The sequence below is a fragment of the Colossoma macropomum genome, unplaced genomic scaffold (genome assembly GCF_904425465.1).
Source record: "Colossoma macropomum unplaced genomic scaffold, Colossoma_macropomum, whole genome shotgun sequence".
Classification (NCBI taxonomy): Eukaryota; Metazoa; Chordata; class Actinopteri; order Characiformes; family Serrasalmidae; genus Colossoma; species Colossoma macropomum.
Genome location: NW_023495932.1, coordinates 211,184 through 221,243, shown reverse-complemented (window position 1 = coordinate 221,243; position 10,060 = coordinate 211,184). Strand labels below are relative to the sequence as shown.

At 39.1% G+C, this 10,060-nt stretch overlaps 1 protein-coding gene across 2 annotated transcripts; it reads right to left on the bottom strand.

Annotated features, from left to right (window-relative positions):
- Positions 1-5,398: 5,398 nt before the first annotated feature.
- On the bottom strand, positions 5,399-8,031 carry LOC118803607 (barrier-to-autointegration factor-like). Of its 2 annotated transcripts, XM_036564078.1 has the most exons (3): positions 8,013-8,031; positions 6,091-6,152; positions 5,399-5,824 (listed from the first exon to the last, which is right to left on the bottom strand). In XM_036564078.1, exon 3 carries the CDS (start codon positions 5,813-5,815, stop codon positions 5,546-5,548), a length of 270 nt encoding a protein of 89 aa, XP_036419971.1. In that variant the 5' UTR covers positions 5,816-5,824; positions 6,091-6,152; positions 8,013-8,031; the 3' UTR covers positions 5,399-5,545. The 2 variants fall into 2 exon arrangements, with proteins under 2 accessions (XP_036419971.1, XP_036419972.1); XM_036564079.1 differs by lacking the exon at positions 8,013-8,031 and having other exon boundaries at positions 5,399-5,821.
- Positions 8,032-10,060: the final 2,029 nt, after the last annotated feature.

The following is a 10,060-nucleotide window of genomic DNA, read 5'->3' as shown; positions in this document are numbered from 1 at the left end:
AGCCTTTTAGGCAAACAGCTAAAGGTAATTTTCCTCAGCTAACGTTACTAGACTAGCTTGTTTCAGCTTGCAGCGTATGCCAAGCATGATAAGTGATGCTGAACGCTTTATAATCATATGAGCAGAGTGTAAAAATGAACTTGAACATTGGACATTTATTCTATAGTAACCATTTTATAGCAACGCTCTGCTAACACAACACTGCACATCCGGCTTGCGGTGCACACAGAAACCAGGCCTTGTCAGTCATGCTGTCATTTTTCTGAATTGAAAATGTTGTTTGTTTTTAGGCAAAATAAAGAGTTGATTATTTAAAGTGTCATTTGTTTTTTTTTTTCTTAAATGTAAATACTTATGTAAGTTTAATGTAAATACTTTAACTTTATAAGAACTTTCTGGTCACCAAATTACCACCGCAAGTCTTATTTAGCACCAATCCAGCAGCGCCCCTCTTCTCACGCTGAGGCTGAATCCCAAACAGCTCACTGCTCACTACGTAGGAATGTAAAAAACTGGATCTTGCAGCCCAACAGTGCAAAATGCAGCTAAGAAATGATCATTTTGTACGCATATACACATATGGGTTGAAAGTAAGCAATTTCTTGAAAAAGAAATGCACTAGCCTTCAACATCTGACTATGTTTGTCTTCAACATCTTAACACATAATAAAACCGAAAAAAACTCCGCTTTAGTGTAACAAGTCAAAAGAAAATGAATGTGCAGTAACTAAGTGCAACACACAAGACCTTATATGAACATATTTTCATCATTGTAAAGTCCATTTGGTCTATTTCTTATATATCTATATATCTTGATGGGCTAAAACATTAAACCGTAATTCTGTATCTGCAGTATTACAAACTTTATTACCTTGTTGTACCTTGGAACGCAGTCTGTTATATCTTCTTAGAGAAAGAGAACCCAGAACACCAGTATTAGCCTAGGAAGCAAAAAAGATGAGTTTTCTCACTAGCTCACTATTTGGATGTTAGGCTGTGTTGTAAAAACACTAAACGCACTAATCTATCAATAAATATTTTTTAAGAAAAATCTACAGTCATAAATGATCTTCTCAATACTGCAATGATGACTAGCCAATATATTTTACAAGTAGATAAAGATGTGTACAGATTTTCATGGACTCACCTATTGAGAGGTTGTGTTCCTTTCGAGTGGGATTTGAATGTGGCCTTTATGACAGGGAAGTGTATTGTCTGTCTAGTTTAATCTGATGAAACATGATATTGCTCCACCCACTTACAGATCCTATTGTGTTCATTTTCAGTAAAATGAAAGTAAAGACTACTTTAGACAAGCTTGTAAAGATGTGTACTACCTAGATACGAATACACACCATTCACTCTGAACCTTATTAATCTCCAAAACAATACCACGCTTCTATACCAACTAGACCAGACCACTGCCTCATTTATCTCCAGAAAAATCCCATAGGTGTCTACTTACCAGACCTAAGGGCAACCTTATTAATCTCCAAGATAATCTCATAGGCCTACACCAACTATCGCAGGGCAGACAGACAGACAGACAGACATACACATCCACACCTAGGGGCAATTTAGCATGTCCAATTGGCCTGACCGCATGTCTTTGGACTGTGGGAGGAAACCCACGCAGACACAAGGAGAACATGCAGAAATGATCCTGGTCATCCGGCCGGGAATCGAACCCAGGCCATTCTTGCTGTGAGGCGACAGCGCTACCCACTGCACCACCGTGCGCCCCCGAGATCCTACAGTGAAGCGGAATATGATACATGGCATTCTCATGTTGAACTGATGATGAATGACTCTTCAGTTCCAAACACTGAGACAACACAAAAGTTCTTGAAAGCCTTCTTGCTCCAGATACTGCTGTTATCAGACACCTCAGTCCTGAAGCCCCACCAACAGCTTATTTACAGCTTTTAGTTTCGGCATATGGCAAAGTTGAAGAAATGTTGGGGGAATATCTTGGGGGATATGGGAGAGAAGCCATCAGCTTACCTTCAGCACCTTCATTTGGCACCTCCTTGCAGTGAGAGCAGGTGGAGTCCCTGCTCATGATGTTGACAAGCACCTCCTCAAACAGAGGCTGTTGGGACAATAGCTTACTGGCTGACCTGCAATTAGAATATAAGAGGGATAACCCACCCACCATTTGCTGAGCTGCTGCTACACACAGTCAAAGACAAACAAGGGGCCAAGGCTATGAGAATGAAACAGCATCTTAGCATGGCAAAGCACAAAGCTGCAGTGCACATACACAGTGCCTGGATTGTAATGCACTCTGAGTTTGCTTATGAGTGAATTAAAGAGACAAGTTGCAGAGTTAAAGAGCCAGTTGACACTGATGATGACAAAGAAATAAAAAGCTTCCAAAAACCGAACTTTCAAAAACAGAACCACCAAAATTGGTTGAATCTCAAAAACCTGACCATGCGAAAAAAGAGTTCAAACCACTTCCCCATAACTGCTCAAGCTCCAAGCCAAAACCCTGGCATTTTTTTGTTGTGGGAAAAGATGGACACATTGTCGCCGCCTGCGAGTCTGATGCAATTCCTGCCCTTTCAGAACGAGTCCAAGGCTTCTAAACTAAAGTCAGTTCCTGTTGAGGGACAGACAGGAACTGCAGCTGATCAATCATGTCCTATTGAAAAGAATTTGCATGAAAACACATAAAAAGCAAGCCACTTTGAAACAAACACATAAAGCAATGCTATCACATTTTACCTAATGGTTTAGTAGGAGCGAAATGCACAGCACGGGTGACGACAGGAAAGGTTCATACCAACTGTTTACCTGACAACAGGCTCTCAGGTGACCACAGTTCCACATTCATTTTTCCAAAAACACCTATCTGACTACTAAATCAACACGCTCTTTGGTTTACTAGAGGTTAATGGAGCCAATGGGCAGCAGAGGGTGTAGGGTGTACCTCTGTTACACCCTAATGAAGATATGCAGGTAATACTTTGTTTAACAGTCCCCTACGCTCTAGGTACTAACCAGGTAAGTGTGAGACACAAACTTCAAAGCACTAGATACTTATTTGGAGAAAGATGATGGTAAGTTCAAAGACAGTTTAACTTAATTACATGCCAAACAGGTTCTTGATATAATCATTGTGAGTTAATATACAAACCCCTTGAGCAGGTGACATTTGAAGACTGGACTGCTATGTCATTGATCACTCTATTAAAAGCAAAATTAGATTCCAATGCAAAGGCTGTTTTTGTCCAGAAATGTTATCTGGTAATTGATTATAGTGACAAATTGCCAAATTGACAAATTAGGGACGCGGTGTGTTATTGAATCATTTGGTACGCCCCCTACGCCTCAGAGGAGTTAAGGCCACTGCACACCAGACGCGTCCCGTCGTGCAGCATCCAAAAATTCAGAACCTTTGTTTTGAATAGAGGTAAGTGCACCGGCGCTGATACTCCGCATCAATGTGCAGCGGTGCTCATGCCTCTGACAGCCAGCCTTTTAGGCAAACAGCTAAAGGTAATTTAGCTCAGCTAACGTTACTAGACTAGCTTGTTTCAGCTTGCAGCATATGCCAAGCATGATAAGTGATGCTGAACGCTTTATAATCATATGAGCAGAGTGTAAAAATGAACTTGAACATTGGACGTTTATTCTATAGTAACCATTTTATAGCAACGCTCTGCTAACACAACACTGCACATCCGGCTTGCGGTGCACACAGAAACCAGGCCTTGTCAGTCATGCTGTCATTTTTCTGAATTGAAAATGTTGTTTGTTTTTTAGGCAAAATAAAGAGTTGATTATTTAAAGTGTCATTTGTTTTTTTTTTTCTTAAATGTAAATACTTATGTAAGTTTAATGTAAATACTTTAACTTTATAAGAACGTTCTGGTCACCAAATTACCACCGCAAGTCTTATTTAGCACCAATCCAGCAGCGCCCCTCTTCTCACGCTGAGGCTGAATCCCAAACAGCTCACTGCTCACTACGTAGGAATGTAAAAAACTGGATCTTGCAGCCCAACAGTGCAAAATGCAGCTAAGAAATGGTCATTTGGGACTCAGACACATCCACACTTGATAAGTGATGCATTTTTTGGCCGTAGAGGGTAGAATTTCTAAACTTTCATAGCTAGGACACTATTTAGGGAGTACAGAGCCGTTTGGGATTCAGCCTGGGTTTGACGCGACTTCTGACTGAAACACTAACATTTGAAGCGTGTAAGATATTCAAGTGACATTTTTAGACTTTCATACTGCCGTTTTACAGTGAATCATATTGTAGGTACAAGCCTGTCAGTCACTTGAGCATTAAAATCTGGCAAGTTAATGTTTGATTTATAGCTACTCAAACTGTAGAAACGAGTATAAAAGAGTTTAGTTCCAGACCAGTCTGCTGCTGTAGGATCTGAAATGAAAAACAGGTTAAAAGTTTGATTCAGACATTTTTGGGGAAGCGCTGCAAAACTAACCTTTTTTATAATGTTCCTGTAATCTGATTACTGTCCTTTTTTTCTGTAACCGTATTGAACTAAATTATGTTTTTTTGTATGTTGATTATGTAACACAATTAAAAGTATTGTCTAACTACAAATCATTCTTTTCCTGAACTTAACCGAATCATGGAAATTGTTTCCACACAATTAAATAGCTTTTTTTTTTTTTTTACACACACACACACTATCTATGCTGCTTATCCTCCTGGGTCACAGGGGTGCTGGAGCCTATGCCAGCAGTCATTGGGTGGAAGGCAGGCAACACCCTGGACAGGCCACCAGTCCACCACAGGGCAGCTTTTTATCTAAAATAAGGCAATTTAGTTAAACAAACCTAATTCACTTAAGCTGCTATCGCATTTCCAATTCAACTGAAGTCATTGAACTTACTGGTTATGTTGGTCCATCTTACCTTACTAGAGTTGCTTTAGAAGTGGCCACTGTAGTGCCCAGTCAGTTTAGAACCACATTCAGCAATAAAAAAAGGTTGTAAAGCCAACGGCAACCAGTCTAGATAATTGAGCTAAACCTAAAATGTAGATATAAACCCAAGTGAATATAGCCTAGGATGAAAGACAACAGAGAGATGGTAAGTAAAACAAGGCCGAAAGACACGGCCAGTATGCAAATAGGTGGAGCCAGGAGCCAATAAGATCATCAAATACGAGAAATTATCTAAAATTTCTCGAAATAGTTGAGTAAAGTGGGATATGTGCTATATTAGGTACAACAAACACAATTAATTCTCTTTTAATTGACTTGATTGGTTGATATCATTAATACTTTAAGTACATTTCTCAAATGGGTCAGTTCAGTTAATATCAACTTGATTTGTTTTCTCAACACATACAAGAGCCATTTCTACATTTTGAGTGTCCCCAACCCGGTTTACTGAAGAACGACTGTACAGAGCAGTTTCACCAAGAGTCGTCTGTTTTATTGATGTGACTGCACTGAGTACATAAGAAGAAGGAAGAAAATGCTAGACATCTTTTTCCTCTCATTTGGGAAGCTTATAAAAAAAAGAAGCAGCGCAGCTCACAGCCAGACGTCTGAGAGACATTACAGATTGTTGTTAGACCATTCTCTGACACCATTGTAGCAGTCAGCACTATGTTTGCTGTTGGCTCCACTGTTTTCCTTCAGCCAGCTCTGGAACTGCGACTGGTTGCCTTCATTCACGAGGTAGCGGCCCAGAACTTGAGTAGCACTGCCTGTGCCGTGACCTTGCAGGCGGCCTCCGTTTGCCTTGCCGATGCCAGGCAGAGCAGTCACAGACTTGCCCGCCATGGACTGGCTACAAAACATCTGGTGCTTCTTGGATGTAGACATGTTCAGCTTCTTGTAGATAAGAAAGAAAGAAAGAAAGAAAAAAAAAACAGAGGCACATTAGGATGAAAAAGATTGCTAACAAAATGTACAGAAGAACCACATTATTAAGTACGATGACTTCTACACTATGATCCTGATACTCAGCGCAGGACACAAGGCCACCAACTCAAAACTCTTTGAATTCCTTTAATGTTAATTTGTCCCATTATACACTTCTCACCAATATTAAACACACTGTATTACTGTGTCTGTAGTCTGTTAGGAGCTTACAGTACCTCGGAGCCTGTAGTCTCTGGAATCTCCCTGGAGAAGAAGTGATGAAAATGCAGGTATTTGCCTGGAAACAAAATAATAATTAATTTGCTCACTAGCTGAACTAAGTGATGAGCTAATGATGAAGGCTAATATGAACACTGGGTACATTACTGGATCCATGCCTGTTTCTTTCTAACAGTAATAAATAATATAAGGCTTTAACTGACTTTAACTGACCTCTTCTCAGAATAGGACTGATGACTAATGAGTTTTACCAACAGATATATGTGAGTTATTCAATGAAAAGAGTCATTGAAGTTTGGACTGTTTTTATTGGTCCGTTCACCAGGAAACTTTGACACTGTGTAAATGGCAGCTGACATTTTCAAATTATGTTAAAAAAAGAAAAAGCACAAAAATGAACATAAAGTTTTGTTCCGAAAGCAACATATATTTCACGTGATGAAGAGTAGTCATCATCATTACAGCAATAATTCATTATTTTTACCATCCCTGACATGGTTGGTCAGGCATATGTCCACCTCGCCACACATAACAGACCTAGAAAGTGATGTAATTCAGAGCTGAGGCAGTAATTTGGTCACTGAGGGAGGAAAATATCTTCTGATAAAAGCAAAATATAAATAAACTGTGTTGTGCATCTTTTTTCTCTTTTCCCCTCTAGCTCTCTAACAGGCAGAGAACTGACCAATAGGGGAGCGGCTGGGGATCTGGCTGTGGTTCTCCAGCCCACCAATGAGAAGTGCTCTTTTCTGAGAAGAGGCAGGTCTTCCTGTCTATCAGTGACTTCTTGGAGAAGTGTTTCGCTCTGCTCGGCTGCTCTCGCTTTTCCCGCGCTTTGTTTTCCCGCACTCAGTTTTCCTGCCCTTTGCCTTCCCGCGCTTTACTTGTTTTTGCTGCTTTGTTGTATGAAGCAACATTTTGGCCTGATTTTATTAACCCACTCCCTCCAGACTGGACGTGTTCAGGTTGGGTCGGGCATCTTTACTGCACACTTAAACACTCTGTATAGACGTCTGTACTCAGGTTAGGCTTGACTAGTTCGGTTATATATATATATTTATTTTTCTTCACTTTGGCACCGTCTGTCTTTCACCTTTATGGTTGGTTGGGGCCTAAAAGACTAATCCCAGTTTGTCCCCTTATATTTTATTCTTACCACCAATACTTAACTTTTACTACATTTGATATTATCTCAAGTATTTCTGCTTATAGCATTAGTCTGTCTCATATATTACTGCTCTGCTTTTACAGTGTTATGTTATTATCATTACCATTAGTCTGTCTCATATATTACTGCTCAGCTTTTACTGTGTTATGTTATCATCATTACCATTAGTCTGTCTCATATATTACTGCTCTGCTTTTACTGTGTTATGTTATCATCATTACCATTAGTCTGTCTCATATATTACTGCTCAGCTTTTACTGTGTTATGTTATCATCATTACCATTAGTCTGTCTCATATATTACTGCTCTGCTTTTACTGTGTTATGTTATCATCATTACCATTAGTCTGTCTCATGCTTTACTACTTACTTTTTACCTTTGCTATTACAGTCTGAAATTACTGAAATTATTGTTTCATACTTTGTCCTCTGCAACACCAAGCTGCAATTTGTATTGTATCAACTATTCTGTAATTCTGTATTATACATGTTGCCTGTTCAGGAAGTAAAGTATTATATAAAGTGGTACTGTTGTCTATCTATCTCTCACTACTGTCAGTCATCACCTTCTCCAATTTATACCCTTTTTATCCTTAAACAAAAAGCCAAACATAACACAAACAACTAGTTTCTTCACATGAAACAAATCACACTCTTCTGATTATTCTTTGGCTCCAGTCTCTTAAAATGACTCATTTAGCAATAGATATATTTATTAACAGATACATCTGCATAGATTTCAGAGACTTACCTGTCTGTGGAGAATGTCGCCTCAAAGTGGGACCTGAATATGGCTCGAGTGCTGTTTAAATAACAGAGGCTTTTTTGCATGTTGCATAAGAAAGTCATCTTGCTCTGCCCACTGATATCAAATGATGACATACTTCCCATTTTCAGTGAAACGAAACTGAGTATTACCTTAGACAGATTTGTAGACATGTGGATTTACCTTATGTATGTACATGTAAGTCTGTACTTTGTGTAGTCATTAGTTGTTGTGTCTTGTGCAGGTCTGCTCAGATGTTTGCTATGGAAACAGCTTCTAATCAAAATGTTGAGAATGTTCAGAATGTACAAATGTTCCTGAGTTATAATGAAACCTGGCAGATTTTTCATCCATATTCTACTGTTCTATATTGATAGAACAGATAGACTTAGTTTATTCAGTGCTTTGTGGGAATTTCCAGTAATTACATGAAGATCTGATAGTAGGGCTGCAGAATGATAGAATGATACTGGATACTGGAATCATTTGTGTGTGTGTGTGTGTGTGTGTGTGTTTGTATTCATTTTACTGCGTTTCTACAGACATAAATTTTTATGTAGCCTTTATACAAGCTAGATTCCAAAAATGTTAAGATGCTGTGCATAATGTTCATGAAAACATAATGCAATATTGTTTCTTTTCTTAAAAAATATTTGCCCATTTTGAATTTTATGCCAGCAACATGTTTCAAAAAAGGGCAAAAGATTGGTAAAGTTGTGTAATGCTAAAAAAAAAAGAAAACAAACACCTGGTGGTTAATTGGCAACAAGTCAGTAACATGATTGGGTATAAAAGAACATCTCAGAGAGGCTGAGTCTTTCAGAAGTAAAGATGAGGAGGGGTTCACCACTCTATGAAAGACTGCACAGGCAAATAGTGCAACAAGTCAAGAATAACGTTTCTCAATGTAAAATACCAAAGAGTGGTACTTAATATCACAAAAATATTCAGAGAATCCAGAGAAATCTCTGCATGCAAGGGACGAGGCCCAAAACCAATATTGGCAGACTGTGATCTTCAGGCCTTCAGGCAGCACTACATTAAAAACAGACACAATTCTGTAGGGGACATCACTGCATGGGCTCAGAAACACTTCAAAAAACCACTGTCTGTGAACACAGTTTATCACTGCATCCACAAATGCAAGTTAAAAATCTAACATGCAAGGAAGAAACCATATATAAAGAGGAACCATAAACGCCGCTGCCTTTTCTGGGCCCGAGCTCATTTAAGATGGACTGAGGCAAAGTGGAAAAGTGCCCTGTGGTCTGACGAACCAAAATATGAAATTCTTTTTTGGAAATCATGGATTCTGTGTCCTCTGGGCTAAAGACCACCTGGCTTGTTATCAGTGTTCAGTTCAAAAGCCAGTATTCATGATGATATAAGGCTGCATTAGTGCACATGACCTACGTGACTTGCACATCTGTGAAGGCACTATTAATGCTGAATGATATGTACAGATTTTGGAGCAACACATGCTGCCATCCAGATGACGTCTTTTTCAGGAAAGGCTTTGTTTATTACAGCAAGACAGTGTCAAACCACATTCTGCATGTATTACAACAGCATGGCTCTGAAGTAAAAGAGACCAGGTGCTAAACTGACCTACCTGCAGTCCAGACCTGTCACCCATTGAAAACATTTGGCACATTACGAAACTAAAACTACGACAAGAGGACCCCGAACTATTGAGCAGCTAAAATCCTATATCAAGCGAGAATGGGGAAGGCTTAGGAATGCTTAGGAATTCTCCCAACTCTTCCAATTACCCATTCCTGCATTGTGTATATATATCAGCAAGGTTATATATTTAAAATATATCTACTATCGGAATTGCACCAGAATTCCATACCTGTAAATCCCTAGCTTTTTCATTTATGGGTATAATACATATAATCACAAGAATGATTTAATTATGCCAGCCATGTTCTCCTTCAGTGTTGCTAATGAATGTTTCCTTTTATCCATGTTTATCCATTTGGATTTTTCCAGAGCTGTGGAGTTGTACACAGCTGGTAGTTTGTGTACTG

Bases quoted from the DNA above. Each gene is read 5' to 3' on its own strand.
- LOC118803607 (XM_036564078.1), bottom strand. From the start codon at position 5,815: ATGTCTACATCCAAGAAGCACCAGATGTTTTGTAGCCAGTCCATGGCG.